This window comes from Epinephelus fuscoguttatus, linkage group LG10 (genome assembly GCF_011397635.1).
Source record: "Epinephelus fuscoguttatus linkage group LG10, E.fuscoguttatus.final_Chr_v1".
NCBI classification, from domain to species: Eukaryota; Metazoa; Chordata; class Actinopteri; order Perciformes; family Serranidae; genus Epinephelus; species Epinephelus fuscoguttatus.
The window spans coordinates 25,652,828-25,669,107 of record NC_064761.1 but is presented as its reverse complement, the minus strand read 5'-3'; the positions used below and the strand labels follow the sequence as shown (position 1 = coordinate 25,669,107).

At 39.6% G+C, this 16,280-nt stretch overlaps 1 protein-coding gene across 1 annotated transcript; it reads left to right on the top strand.

Annotated features, from left to right (window-relative positions):
* The first annotated feature begins 63 nt into the window (after positions 1 to 63).
* LOC125896317 (carboxypeptidase N subunit 2-like) lies at positions 64 to 15,235 on the top strand. Its single transcript, XM_049588778.1, is given in 10 exon segments — positions 64 to 268; positions 1,168 to 1,274; positions 5,213 to 5,352; positions 6,248 to 6,354; positions 6,847 to 7,006; positions 10,297 to 10,436; positions 11,336 to 11,442; positions 11,937 to 12,798; positions 12,801 to 13,816; positions 14,078 to 15,235. Coding segments are annotated over 3 exon segments (1,893 nt in total). The 5' UTR covers positions 64 to 268; positions 1,168 to 1,274; positions 5,213 to 5,352; positions 6,248 to 6,354; positions 6,847 to 7,006; positions 10,297 to 10,436; positions 11,336 to 11,442; positions 11,937 to 11,939; the 3' UTR covers positions 14,096 to 15,235.
* Positions 15,236 to 16,280: the final 1,045 nt, after the last annotated feature.

The window sequence follows — 16,280 nt, the reverse complement described above, 5'->3', positions numbered from 1 at the left end:
CGCCAAACACACACACAGGGTAATCACGGGGATTGGAAGTCATACTGCAGGGGTGGTTTCAAACGGAAGGAAAAAGTGAAGTGATTAAATCCTGACACTTGTTTTCATGTCTCCTCACATGCATTCAGATAAGCAAAATTCCCCCAAGGGTGGGGCTTCTTCTTGTTTTCTTGCTCTCATACCGCTACATCAGGCAAAAAAGGAGGAAATTACAAAGATATCACCAACTCAAGGTCTCTGTCCATTTTATCGTCAGCCTCTACTGGAGGTAAGTTCTGCAAAACTTCATGCTGTCCTGGTTAACAGAGTGCTGATCGTTACTTACTTATACCATACTGTTTGAGGATTGTTAGGCAGGGAGATAGCAGGATGAAATTAATCATAGGCTAAGGATAATGATTGCTGTAGCTTTAACAGCTAGAACAATAAGTCAACTTTTGAATTCAGTGGCTCAAAATGAGCAGCCAGTGTTCCTCTTCATGTGCGCTGTAAAAGAGAACAGACTGAGGCACAGGTTCAAAATAGGGGAGAATTAGACAGGGGAAGCGCAATAGCCAATAGTTCTTAACAGGTCATGAAATAGTCTCAATGTAACACTGATGCCGTCATGACCCTGTTTACATTTGGTTTTAGGAAGTGTTTTGGTGATCGTAACACAAATGTACAGCTGAGACATCGTTCACACCTGTTTCTATCATGAATCTCCAGCTGACCACTTATATTTGGATTTCATTATGTTTATGTCACTTCTGCTACAATGTCAAAGGGCCTGGTGCACAGTGATCACTTTCACACTCTTGCTAGTCACCTTGTGTCTGCACAGCAGGAGATATCATGAAATACATTGAGAGACATGGTTTTACATTAAAATATGAATTTATGCTGGTGGCTAAAGCAAAGTTGACTTTGTTTCATCATCATCAAATCTTAGTTATTATCTTACATAGTCAAAACTAGATACATGACCTCATCACTATGTGTCCTGCAAAAAGCTGTGTTTAAAAAAAGTAAGTTGCACTGTTCTTTTACTCACTTTCAAATCAAATGCACATGCCAGATCAAGATCTTTACGACAGGTGGTGGGGCGTCACACACTTCCCCCTGACTGAGGCTATTAATTACAAAGAAATCCATATCGTCCTCTTTCTCTTTTTCCTCTTTCCTCAGCTCTCTCCTGCTGACGCTCCCATCAACCCCTACTCCTCCACAACTCGGTTGGACGCTGCAGTCAGAACTGAGGAAAACTGCTGCTGAAGGTGCATTCATTATAACAGGTAATCGTCAATGGTTTTTTTAACCCTTTGGTGGTCTTCCTTGTGCCTACAAAGTCATCCATCTTGTCACAATTTCATACGCTAGACTACATCTCTTTGTAACCATCTGTTAACCAAGCATTGCATTCATTCTTGTCTTCATATGTTCAATGAGGAGTACTAGGAGTACTGTGCATGTTCGTAATAGTTGAGTAAACCTTCAGTTCAGTGACAATCAAATTAAATTCTGTTATTTAATACAAAATGAATTCTTTCTGATAGCATGAAGTTGAGTGCAATCACTCTCCATCTCTTGAACCAAATTATTTGTTTACAGTAAATATTATTGTGACAAAGCAAAGCCTTTATGTTACTGATATTTCACCACTTATATATTATCACAGGAGAGTAAAAAACAAATCATACAATAAACTGCCTTCTAATATGTATACAAGATCTAAATCTAATCTACTCCATTTTATAATTTTTTTAAAATTTTTTTTATAGTGAATGAACATGGCAAGAGGAGAAATCGTGGTTCTTTTTCTGTCTTTACTGTTTGAGTCCTCATTAACTCAAAAACAATGTGAGGAGACAGACTGCCCCAAAGAGAACCAGGCTGTTTTCAGTACCTCTACAACAGAAATCCCACGCATCCTAAAACCAGGTGTGACAGAAGTTTTCTTTGTGGAAAGCCTAATTGACACAATCCCCAAAGCAGCCTTTGTTGAAAACCCCCATCTTGAAAAGGTGGAGTTCATGAGCACTACCACGACATCTATCGAGCCAGGAGCTTTCGAAGGTTTGGTAGACCTCAAGCATATTGAGATCTCCAGCACTCCATTAAAGTCGATACCAGTGGGAGTCTTTAAAGACCTCAGCAACCTGGAGAAGCTTGTAATAAAGCTTAACAAGCTCCGTAGTCTGGAGAACGGCTTGTTTGAGGACCTTACAAAATTACGAGAGCTCCTTTTACACATGAACGAGATAGAATCGATTGAAGATGGCACTTTTGATGATCTCGACAACCTCACAGTGCTCCATTTGGCTAAAAACAACCTCTCCGCTGTATCTACCAGCTGGTTCTCAAACCTAAACAAACTACAGACGCTACGGCTTTATGAGAATCAACTGACCACCATTCCTGAAGATATTTTGCAGAATCTGCCAAACCTAAAGGAAATTGGCTTGCAGGGAAACAAAATAGCAGAATTGTCACCTAATCTATTTCCACATAAAGACAAACTAAGTAAGGTGTGCCTGGATAGTAATCACCTGACTAGTTTACCTGAAGGATTCTTTGTTGGCTTCCCTCTGCTTAAAACACTGACCCTACAGAAGAATAAACTGACGAGTCTACCACCTGTGCTTTTGGAGAAATGCCTAAATTGACAGAGTTAAGCCTGAGTCAGAACAATCTCAGCGCTCTTCCTAAAGGAATATTCAGCCCTCTGAAGAAAGTCAAGAAGTTAGATCTGTCTAAGAATCAATTTGTCACCTTTTATGCTGAGAACTTTGAAGGTCCTGAGAGGCTCACAGACCTGAATCTACAGTACAACAAGATAAAGTCACTGGACGTAGATGTGTTTGAAAAGCTACAATCACTGATCACACTCAAGCTAGCTCACAACGACCTCCAGACGCTCCCTGGGGATATTTTTGAGCCTTTAACAAAACTGAGAAAACTTTACCTCAATGACAACCCTTGGCACTGTGACTGTAATCTGATAGAGCTTCACCTCTGGATGAAGACGAACTCTGACAAGCTTGTGTCTCCTGCTGTCTGTGAGTATCCAGAAGATCTAAAAGGACAAGAAATAAAATCATTACCAGAAGATCAACTTATCTGCCCCACCCTCCCCCCACAATCACAACCATCATCACCACCACCACAACTCCCAAAGCACTCCTAACTACAGAACCAAAAACCACCATCGTTACTACCACAACACCAGCAACCACTTTGTCAGCTACAACAAACACCCCTGGCTCAACCATGCCACTAGCCACAACCATTACAAAGGCACCAACAAATACTATAACAACAGCTCTAGCCACCATGACCACCACCACAACACCAACACCCACAACAACTTTAACAAGTACACCCACCACAACCACTTTGAGTATGCGCCCACAACCATTACGACTACGCCTACAACAATTATGCCTACAACCATTCCAAAGGTACCAACAAACACCATAACAAAAACTCCAGCCACCATGACCACCACCTCAACACCAACACCCACAACAACTTATCCACCAACACCACTTTGAGTACAACCACAACCATTACGACTATGCATACAACAATTATGCCCACGACCACCAGCTTCAGCACACAACCGACCACCACCAAGGTACCAGTGCTGGGCTGGGTGAAAATAAGCCAAAGTGTGGAGGAGAGGGACCAGGTAAAGAGGCCTGACCTCCGGGGAAGGCCTTTCTCCTCTCCCTGCAGTGAGGGACAATCTTCACTCCACCCCCTTCCTCAGCTGATTGTCTGCCCCCCCTCCCTCCCTCCCTCCCTCAGCTTCGCCTATCTTTTCTGAATTTTTTTAAATCAAGCTGTGGGCGGAGTAATGCCCAGAGAGGGGGGTTTAGTTCCCCTGTATCTTCAAGTGTTATGTGAGGACAGTCAGAATATGGGATTTAAAATATTGTGACAAAGCTAAAGCTATAGGATATTTTAAAGAGCAAAGACTTAGGCTATGGTAAGACAATACATATGTAATATTATATAATACAGTTAAGCATATCATACAGTACGTAAAGCTTCACAAACAGCTGAAATTAGCTTTTTTTTTTAAACATATTTTTGGTTGTAACTTTATGATATTTGTAGAGCTATAAGGTGCTGCTTGGATCAATCAATTGATAAATCGAAAAAAAAAATGTAAACCTATTTTGAGAATTTATCAATAATTTCAGTGATTTTTCTGTCAGAAATGCCAGGCATTTGCTAGATTCAGCTTCTCAAATGTAAAGTTTAGCTGCTTTTATTTGTCTTGTATAATAATAAATCAAATATTTTTTGAGTTTTGGATTGTTGGTCGGACAAATCAAGCAATTTGAAGACGTCACTTTGGGCTCTTGGAGGTTGTGATGCGTGTTTTTTTGACATTTCATGAAACAAATAGTTAATCAGGAAAATATTTGGCAAATTACTCAATGATGAAAATAGTGAATATGTTTTACAAAAATCAAATAAATTACCAATTAATGATTACTTCCTATGTCCTTGTCTTAACGCTGCGTCACGCAAAAAGTGATACATAATAATGTCTCACAGTCTGTTAGTTTTACATATTATATTAATCTGTGTTTACCATATGAGCAAAACCTATGTAGTGTGTAATATTAAGCTTCATAAAGCAAAGTCAGGCCAATGTAGTCAAGTTATTTAGTTATTTGTTTCTCTCTAGTGATGATAAACATTTGTTGTAACTTTTGCTTAATCAGTCTGAATAAAATGCATTATGTGCAAATGTCTTTCTTCCTTGTTGGTGGATACGAGATGCTTGTTTGTCTATAGAGGATTAGATTTCTGCTGCTGTGGTGTGTAAAAATAAGATGTGGTGATGATGTTATTCCTGCCTCTCCCATCAGCAATTACAAATGCATCTTTCTAAAAAAAAAATTTTTTTCCATCTGACCAAGACCACATGTTACATTTCACCAATGAGAACCTGCAATATTGTTAACATAATCAAGATGATTTATGGGTCAGAGAGCAAAGGGAGCTCTGGACGACACAGCTGAATATATGAGCCACTAAAACAATGTTTACTCATGTTTGAAGTGTTTTCTGTCTTGCACAAAATGACACTACAAATTACACGGAAAGAGAAAAAAAAAGGATTGCTATCATACTGCAGGGGTGGGGTCAAACAGAAGGAAAAAGTGAAGTGATTAAATCCTGACACTTGTTTTCATGTCTCCTCACATGCATTCAGATAAGCAAAATTCCCCCAAGGGTGGAGTTTCTTCTTGTTTTCTTGCTCTCATACCGCTACATCAGGCAAAAAAGGAGGAAATTACAAAGATATCACCAACTCAAGGTCTCTGTCCATTTTATCGTCAGCTTCTACTGGAGGTAAGTTCTGCAAAACTTCATGCTGTCCTGGTTAACAGAGTGCTGATCGTTACTTACTTATACCATACTGTTTGAGGATTGTTAGGCAGGGAGATAGCAGGATGAAATTAATCATAGGCTAAGGATAATGATTGCTGTAGCTTTAACAGCTAGAACAATAAGTCAACTTTTGAATTCAGTGGCTCAAAATGAGCAGCCAGTGTTCCTCTTCATGTGTGCTGTAAAGAGAACAGACTGAGGCACAGGTTCAAAATAGGGAGAATTAGACAGGGAAGCGCAATAGCCAATAGTTCTTAACAGGTCATGAAATAGTCTCAATGTAACACTGATGCCGTCATGACCCTGTTTACATTTGGTTTTAGGAAGTGTTTTGGTGATCGTAACACAAATGTACAGCTGAGACATCGTTCACACCTGTTTCTATCATGAATCTCCAGCTGACCACTTATATTTGGATTTCATTATGTTTATGTCACTTCTGCTACAATGTCAAAGGGCCTGGTGCACAGTGATCACTTTCACACTCTTGCTAGTCACCTTGTGTCTGCACAGCAGGAGATATCATGAAATACATTGAGAGACATGGTTTTACATTAAAATATGAATTTATGCTGGTGGCTAAAGCAAAGTTGACTTTGTTTCATCATCATCAAATCTTAGTTATTATCTTACATAGTCAAAACTAGATACATGACCTCATCACTATGTGTCCTGCAAAAAGCTGTGTTTAAAAAAAGTAAGTTGCACTGTTCTTTTACTCACTTTCAAATCAAATGCACATGCCAGATCAAGATCTTTACGACAGGTGGTGGGGCGTCACACACTTCCCCCTGACCGAGGCTATTAATTACAAAGAAATCCATATCGTCCTCTTTCTCTTTTCCTCTTTCCTCAGCTCTCTCCTGCTGACGCTCCCATCAACCCCTACTCCTCCACAACTCGGTTGGACGCTGCAGTCAGAACTGAGGAAAACTGCTGCTGAAGGTGCATTCATTATAACAGGTAATCGTCAATGATTTTTTTAACCCTTTGGTGGTCTTCCTTGTGCCTACAAAGTCATCCATCTTGTCACAATTTCATATGCTAGACTACATCTCTTTGTAACCATCTGTTAACCAAGCATTGCATTCATTCTTGTCTTCATATGTTCAATGAGGAGTACTAGAGTACTGTGCATGTTCGTAATAGTTGAGTAAACCTTCAGTTCAGTGACAATCAAATTAAATTCTGTTATTTAATACAAAATGAATTCTTTCTGATAGCATGAAGTTGAGTGCAATCACTCTCCATCTCTTGAACCAAATTATTTGTTTACAGTAAATATTATTGTGACAAAGCAAAGCCTTTATGTTACTGATATTTCACCACTTATATATTATCACAGGAGAGTAAAAAACAAATCATACAATAAACTGCCTTCTAATATGTATACAAGATCTAAATCTAATCTACTCCATTTTATAATTTATGATTTTTTTTAAATTTTTTTTATAGTGAATGAACATGGCAAGAGGAGAAATCGTGGTTCTTTTTCTGTCTTTACTGTCTGAGTCCTCATTAACTCAAAAACAATGTGAGGAGACAGACTGCCCCAAAGAGACCCAGGCTGTTTTCAGTATCTCTACAACAGAAATCCCACGCATCCTAAAACCAGGTGTGACAGAAGTTTTCTTTGTGGAAAGCCTAATTGACACAATCCCCAAAGCAGCCTTTGTTGAAAACCCCCATCTTGAAAAGGTGGAGTTCTTGAGCACTACCACGACATCTATCGAGCCAGGAGCTTTCGAAGGTTTGGTAGACCTCAAGCATATTGAGATCTCCAGCACTCCATTAAAGTCGATACCAGTGGGAGTCTTTAAAGACCTCAGCAACCTGGAGAAGCTTGTAATAAAGCTTAACAAGCTCCGTAGTCTGGAGAACGGCTTGTTTGAGGACCTTACAAAATTACGAGAGCTCCTTTTACACATGAACGAGATAGAATCGATTGAAGATGGCACTTTTGATGATCTCGACAACCTCACAGTGCTCCATTTGGCTAAAAACAACCTCTCCGCTGTATCTACCAGCTGGTTCTCAAACCTAAACAAACTACAGGCCTTTACGGCTTTATGAGAATCAACTGACCACCATTCCTGAAGATATTTTGCAGAATCTGCCAAACCTAAAGGAAATTGGCTTGCAGGAAACAAAATAGCAGAATTGTCACCTAATCTATTTCCACATAAAGACAAACTAAGTAAGGTGTGCCTGGATAGTAATCACCTGACTAGTTTACCTGAAGGATTCTTTGTTGGCTTCCCTCTGCTTAAAACACTGACCCTACAGAAGAATAAACTGACGAGTCTACCACCTGTGCTTTTTGGAGAAATGCCTAAATTGACAGAGTTAAGCCTGAGTCAGAACAATCTCAGCGCTCTTCCTAAAGGAATATTCAGCCCTCTGAAGAAAGTCAAGAAGTTAGATCTGTCTAAGAATCAATTTGTCACCTTTTATGCTGAGAACTTTGAAGGTCCTGAGAGGCTCACAGACCTGAATCTACAGTACAACAAGATAAAGTCACTGGACGTAGATGTGTTTGAAAAGCTACAATCACTGATCACACTCAAGCTAGCTCACAACGACCTCCAGACGCTTCCTGGGGATATTTTTGAGCCTTTAACAAAACTGAGAAAACTTTACCTCAATGACAACCCTTGGCACTGTGACTGTAATCTGATAGAGCTTCACCTCTGGATGAAGACGAACTCTGACAAGCTTGTGTCTCCTGCTGTCTGTGAGTATCCAGAAGATCTAAAAGGACAAGAAATAAAATCATTACCAGAAGATCAACTTATCTGCCCCACCCTCCCCCCACAATCACAACCATCATCACCACCACCACAACTCCCAAAGCACTCCTAACTACAGAACCAAAAACCACCATCGTTACTACCACAACACCAGCAACCACTTTGTCAGCTACAACAAACACCCCTGGCTCAACCATGCCACTAGCCACAACCATTACAAAGGCACCAACAAATACTATAACAACAGCTCTAGCCACCATGACCACCACCACAACACCAACACCCACAACAACTTTAACAAGTACACCCACCACAACCACTTTGAGTACGCCCACAACCATTACGACTACGCCTACAACAATTATGCCTACAACCATTCCAAAGGTACCAACAAACACCATAACAAAAACTCCAGCCACCATGACCACCACCTCAACACCAACACCCACAACAACTTATCCACCAACACCACTTTGAGTACAACCACAACCATTACGACTATGCATACAACAATTATGCCACGACCACCAGCTTCAGCACACAACCGACCACCACCAAGGTACCAGTGCTGGGCTGGGTGAAAATAAGCCAAAGTGTGGAGGAGAGGGACCAGGTAAAGAGGCCTGACCTCCGGGGAAGGCCTTTCTCCTCTCCCTGCAGTGAGGGACAATCTTCACTCCACCCCCTTCCTCAGCTGATTGTCTGCCCCCCCTCCCTCCCTCCCTCAGCTTCGCCTATCTTTTCTGAATTTTTTTAAATCAAGCTGTGGGCGGAGTAATGCCCAGAGAGGGGGGTTTAGTACCCCTTTAAGTTGTATCTTCAAGTGTTATGTGAGGACGGTCAGAATATGGGATTTAAAATATTGTGACAAAGCTAAAGCTATAGGATATTTTAAAGAGCAAAGACTTAGGCTATGGTAAGACAATACATATGTAATATTATATAATACAGTTAAGCATATCATACAGTACGTAAGCTTCACAAACAGCTGAAATTAGCTTTTTTTTTTAAACATATTTTTGGTTGTAACTTTATGATATTTGTAGAGCTATAAGGTGCTGCTTGGATCAATCAATTGATAAATCGAAAAAAAAAATGTAAACCTATTTTGAGAATTTATCAATAATTTCAGTGATTTTTCTGTCAGAAATGCCAGGCATTTGCTAGATTCAGCTTCTCAAATGTAAAGTTTAGCTGCTTTTATTTGTCTTGTATAATAATAAATCAAATATTTTTTGAGTTTTGGATTGTTGGTCGGACAAATCAAGCAATTTGAAGACGTCACTTTGGGCTCTTGGAGGTTGTGATGCGTGTTTTTTTGACATTTCATGAAACAAATAGTTAATCAGGAAAATATTTGGCAAATTACTCAATGATGAAAATAGTGAATATGTTTTACAAAAATCAAATAAATTACCAATTAATGATTACTTCCTATGTCCTTGTCTTAACGCGTCACGCAAAAAGTGATACATAATAATGTCTCACAGTCTGTTAGTTTTACATATTATATTAATCTGTGTTTACCATATGAGCAAAACCTATGTAGTGTGTAATATTAAGCTTCATAAAGCAAAGTCAGGCCAATGTAGTCAAGTTATTTAGTTATTTGTTTCTCTCTAGTGATGATAAACATTTGTTGTAACTTTTGCTTAATCAGTCTGAATAAAATGCATTATGTGCAAATGTCTTTCTTCCTTGTTGGTGGATACGAGATGCTTGTTTGTCTATAGAGGATTAGATTTCCTGCTGCTGTGGTGTGTAAAAATAAGATGTGGTGATGATGTTATTCCTGCCTCTCCCATCAGCAATTACAAATGCATCTTTCTAAAAAAAAAATTTTTTTCCATCTGACCAAGACCACATGTTACATTTCACCAATGAGAACCTGCAATATTGTTAACATAATCAAGATGATTTATGGGTCAGAGAGCAAAGGGAGCTCTGGACGACACAGCTGAATATATGAGCCACTAAAACAATGTTTACTCATGTTTGAAGTGTTTTCTGTCTTGCACAAAATGACACTACAAATTACACGGAAAGAGAAAAAAAAAGGATTGCTATCATACTGCAGGGGTGGGGTCAAACAGAAGGAAAAAGTGAAGTGATTAAATCCTGACACTTGTTTTCATGTCTCCTCACATGCATTCAGATAAGCAAAATTCCCCCAAGGGTGGAGTTTCTTCTTGTTTTCTTGCTCTCATACCGCTACATCAGGCAAAAAAGGAGGAAGTTACAAAGATATCACCAACTCAAGGTCTCTGTCCATTTTATCGTCAGCCTCTACTGGAGGTAAGTTCTGCAAAACTTCATGCTGTCCTGGTTAACAGAGTGCTGATCGTTACTTACTTATACCATACTGTTTGAGGATTGTTAGGCAGGGAGATAGCAGGATGAAATTAATCATAGGCTAAGGATAATGATTGCTGTAGCTTTAACAGCTAGAACAATAAGTCAACTTTTGAATTCAGTGGCTCAAAATGAGCAGCCAGTGTTCCTCTTCATGTGTGCTGTAAAAGAGAACAGACTGAGGCACAGGTTCAAAATAGGGGAGAATTAGACAGGGGAAGCGCAATAGCCAATAGTTCTTAACAGGTCATGAAATAGTCTCAATGTAACACTGATGCCGTCATGACCCTGTTTACATTTGGTTTTAGGAAGTGTTTTGGTGATCGTAACACAAATGTACAGCTGAGACATCGTTCACACCTGTTTCTATCATGAATCTCCAGCTGACCACTTATATTTGGATTTCATTATGCTTATGTCACTTCTGCTACAATGTCAAAGGGCCTGGTGCACAGTGATCACTTTCACACTCTCGCTAGTCACCTTGTGTCTGCACAGCAGGAGATATCATGAAATACATTGAGAGACATGGTTTTACATTAAAATATGAATTTATGCTGGTGGCTAAAGCAAAGTTGACTTTGTTTCATCATCATCAAATCTTAGTTATTATCTTACATAGTCAAAACTAGATACATGACCTCATCACTATGTGTCCTGCAAAAAGCTGTGTTTAAAAAAAGTAAGTTGCACTGTTCTTTTACTCACTTTCAAATCAAATGCACATGCCAGATCAAGATCTTTACGACAGGTGGTGGGGCGTCACACACTTCCCCCTGACCGAGGCTATTAATTACAAAGAAATCCATATCGTCCTCTTTCTCTTTTTCCTCTTTCCTCAGCTCTCTCCTGCTGACGCTCCCATCAACCCCTACTCCTCCACAACTCGGTTGGACGCTGCAGTCAGAACTGAGGAAAACTGCTGCTGAAGGTGCATTCATTATAACAGGTAATCGTCAATGATTTTTTTAACCCTTTGGTGGTCTTCCTTGTGCCTACAAAGTCATCCATCTTGTCACAATTTCATACGCTAGACTACATCTCTTTGTAACCATCTGTTAACCAAGCATTGCATTCATTCTTGTCTTCATATGTTCAATGAGGAGTACTAGGAGTACTGTGCATGTTCGTAATAGTTGAGTAAACCTTCAGTTCAGTGACAATCAAATTAAATTCTGTTATTTAATACAAAATGAATTCTTTCTGATAGCCTGAAGTTGAGTGCAATCACTCTCCATCTCTTGAACCAAATTATTTGTTTACAGTAAATATTATTGTGACAAAGCAAAGCCTTTATGTTACTGATATTTCACCACTTATATATTATCACAGGAGAGTAAAAAACAAATCATACAATAAACTGCCTTCTAATATGTATACAAGATCTAAATCTAATCTACTCCATTTTATAATTTATGATTTTTTTTAAAAAATTTTTTATAGTGAATGAACATGGCAAGAGGAGAAATCGTGGTTCTTTTTCTGTCTTTACTGTTTGAGTCCTCATTAACTCAAAAACAATGTGAAAAGGAGACAGACTGCCCCAAAGAGAACCAGGCTGTTTTCAGTACCTCTACAACAGAAATCCCACGCATCCTAAAACCAGGTGTGACAGAAGTTTTCTTTGTGGAAAGCCTAATTGACACAATCCCCAAAGCAGCCTTTGTTGAAAACCCCCATCTTGAAAAGGTGGAGTTCTTGAGCACTACCACGACATCTATCGAGCCAGGAGCTTTCGAAGGTTTGGTAGAACTCAAGCATATTGAGATCTCCAGCACTCCATTAAAGTCGATACCAGTGGGAGTCTTTAAAGACCTCAGCAACCTGGAGAAGCTTGTAATAAAGCTTAACAAGCTCCGTAGTCTGGAGAACGGCTTGTTTGAGGGCCTTACAAAATTACGAGAGCTCCTTTTACACATAAACGAGATAGAATCGATTGAAGATGGGACTTTTGATGATCTTGACAACCTCACAGTGCTCCATTTGGCTAAAAACAACCTCTCCGCTGTATCTACCAGCTGGTTCTCAAACCTAAACAAACTACAGACGCTACGGCTTTATGAGAATCAACTGACCACCATTCCTGAAGATATTTTGCAGAATCTGCCAAACCTAAAGGAAATTGGCTTGCAGGGAAACAAAATAGCAGAATTGTCACCTAATCTATTTCCACATAAAGACAAACTAAGTAAGGTGTGCCTGGATAGTAATCACCTGACTAGTTTACCTGAAGGATTCTTTGTTGGCTTCCCTCTGCTTAAAACACTGACCCTACAGAAGAATAAACTGACGAGTCTACCACCTGTGCTTTTGGAGAAATGCCTAAATTGACAGAGTTAAGCCTGAGTCAGAACAATCTCAGCGCTCTTCCTAAAGGAATATTCAGCCCTCTGAAGAAAGTCAAGAAGTTAGATCTGTCTAAGAATCAATTTGTCACCTTTTATGCTGAGAACTTTGAAGGTCCTGAGAGGCTCACAGACCTGAATCTACAGTACAACAAGATAAAGTCACTGGACGTAGATGTGTTTGAAAAGCTACAATCACTGATCACACTCAAGCTAGCTCACAACGACCTCCAGACGCTTCCTGGGGATATTTTTGAGCCTTTAACAAAACTGAGAAAACTTTACCTCAATGACAACCCTTGGCACTGTGACTGTAATCTGATAGAGCTTCACCTCTGGATGAAGACGAACTCTGACAAGCTTGTGTCTCCTGCTGTCTGTGAGTATCCAGAAGATCTAAAAGGACAAGAAATAAAATCATTACCAGAAGATCAACTTATCTGCCCCACCCTCCCCTCCACAACCACAACCACAACCACCACGACAACTCCCACAACTACCATGGCACTCCCAACTGCAGAACCAACAACCACCATTGTTACTACCACAACACCAGCAACCACTTTGTCAGCTACAGCAAACACCCCTGTCTCAACCATGCCACTAGCCACAACCATTCCAAAGGCACCAACAAACACCATAACAAAAACTCCAGCCACCATGACCACCACCTCAACACCAACACCCACAACAACTTTAACCACCAACACCATTTCGAGTACAACCACAACCATTACGACTTCGCATACAACAATTATGCCCACGACCACCAGCTTCAGCATCCAACCAACCACCACCCAAACAATGCCTTCTAAAAACAACACTCCAGTGATGATCTACTTAATACTGCTGGTGGTGGTATTAATCGTCTGCTTGCTGGCACTGGCTAAGTTCACCCCGTCTCTTTACCACCTGCTGCAGCGCAGGAAGAAGATGAACCAGATGGTCAAACTCATCAGCATCTCTAACATGGAAGAGGTAATGCCCATGCCGAGGCAGATATGAAGGCTAACATGTAATAGTTGATGCTACAGTTAATATTTTAAAAATAACAATGGATCAAATGGCAATATGTTAATGTGAGGTGTTGCTCAAAATATCTAACCGTATATAACCTGTATCTGCAGCTCCCCTCAGCATTATGGAGTTTTTACTGACTTTTATTCATTGTTTAGCTGTCCAACAGGAATCCATATATGTATAAGGTCTGAAATTATATATTTTGATGGATCTATGCAGGGACTACAACTTCTCTAGCCTACATTACCTGATGGTTCAGCCACCTGGGGGCGCTGGAAACGAGCTGTGAACATGACATTGACAGTATAAAGTTAATGCAAACTTGTCACTAAACAGGTGCATATCTAAACAGCCAGCTGCTACGATCCTGTTTCCAGTCACCTGACAGATGTAAGTCAAATATTAACTTCCTTTTAGTTGGGTTTTTGGTCTCTACCAACTCCTGGGGCAACTATTTGTCTTTTAAGCAGCTAAATGCTTCACTATGTTCACCAGCAAGTGTGCTGACCGCTGTTTGGTGCTGAGCAGGTAATGAACAGATAATGTTTTAGAGAGTTTTCACTGTAAACAGCTGTCTGCTGCAGCTGAAAAACAATGCTAAGAGAGTGGTGAAAGTTGCAAAGTTGAGGGTTGTACAACCAACACAATGACCTTAAAATACACAAATGGACTGTAGAGCTAAAGGGAACTGCAGAGTTGGGTGTTTCTCTGTGGTTTTGTCACTATGAACCACCCTTTCACATACAAGTAGTCATATGTTCAGTTGTTAATATGAAAATACTGATTATAGTAACTTTACATAAAAACATTAAAGGTATACTATGCAAGAATTATTGATTACTGTTTGTAAATGATATTGCCAGCAAAAGTGAAAGTGAAAGCCAACCCTAGATTCACTCCTGTTTGCTATATTTGCACTTCTGTGTTGCTTTTGTGCACTGTGTCTGTACCTGCTGTTTACATGTCTGGCACCTGGTCGCTACCTTTTCATGAAGTCATGAACTCAACTGCAGGGTCTCGGCAAATAAATATACTGCCAGTCTGCCACACACTTCTAGTTGGTTTTAAGTGATGATTGAGAGGCATTACTTTTGTATGAGTCTATAAACTGTTATTTAGGACAATCCTGCACACTGTACTGCACATTTATGATACTTAATTCACATTTCAGGGAAGAGGAAAAAGTCTGGGGTTTAGATACCTCTTTAATTAATATATATATAAAAAAGCTAATACTATACATTCCTCATATGAACATGTTACTGATCACATGCTTTAGCAGCCTGTACATACATGTCAAAGTGTCTCATGTTGTACTTTTTGCTTGATGAAAAATAACTATTTTTGTAAGCATAATGCATTAAAGATGATTAACAAAATTCATCTTGGATATCTGTTTGTCTTGTTTAAACTGAGGTCCTGGCACTTGGCCACAACAAGCACCCTCTTTCACCAGCAGGGGGAGACAAAGATCCTTGGGACTATATTCTGTGTCTCACTTCACAGAAAACAAGAAACTTTTCACATCCTGAAGAACTCTCTGTAAAAACCATCAAATCATCATAGTGCTTTCGTTAAAGTTCAGTAAGTAAGGATCTTGTCTTTTACTTTCTGCCACTTATGAATCAATAGAGGACTTTCCGAACTTTTCTCCTACTCTAAACTTCTCAGTCACTTCGCACTTTGTCAAAGTCCCAACATTCATAATTCTGACACCACCATATCTGGCCAATCATCATGTTTCTCCCGTCATTCCTCGAGCCAATCATTCCCTGAGGCTGCTCTTTCAGACCTGCTATTGCACAACCCACCACCTCTGTGATGTTCAAAAAGATTTAACTGAGAGTTTCCATCAACCACCTGCTGACTTAACTCCACCACCAGCATCTTAACTCAGGGAGCATTTCCCATCTCCTACCTCTCTTTGTATGGGTCTACAGTGAAGTCTAGATATTAACGTTTCTCTCTGTTGCCTCAGCAAACATCATTACACACTTCCAATTAATCTCTAATTACTGACCTTTAGCATACTGGCAGTTCCAGTTGTGCATTCAAAAATTTGTATCTGACATTCCAGTGCATCCGTCTGAATGTCTGCCTTTACTTCTCGCAAACAAACATATCATAAGTCCACACTGAGAATGAAACTGATAAGAACAGAATGGGAAATATATCAAGGTATATTAAAATGTTGTATTAATCAAACATGATTATTGTTGAAAGCTCCAACAGACTGCTTTTCATGTATACCACATCACTATAAACCCCCAAATAAAAATAAGCTACACACTAGCAGCACTTTGAATCTTGAAATTTTGACTCTCTTGATGTTGTCTTCACTGATGTGCAAATGTTAACTGAAAGCAAAGTGATATCATGGCTTTTTATAGAGCTTAGAGAGATGAGATGACGAAAGATTACA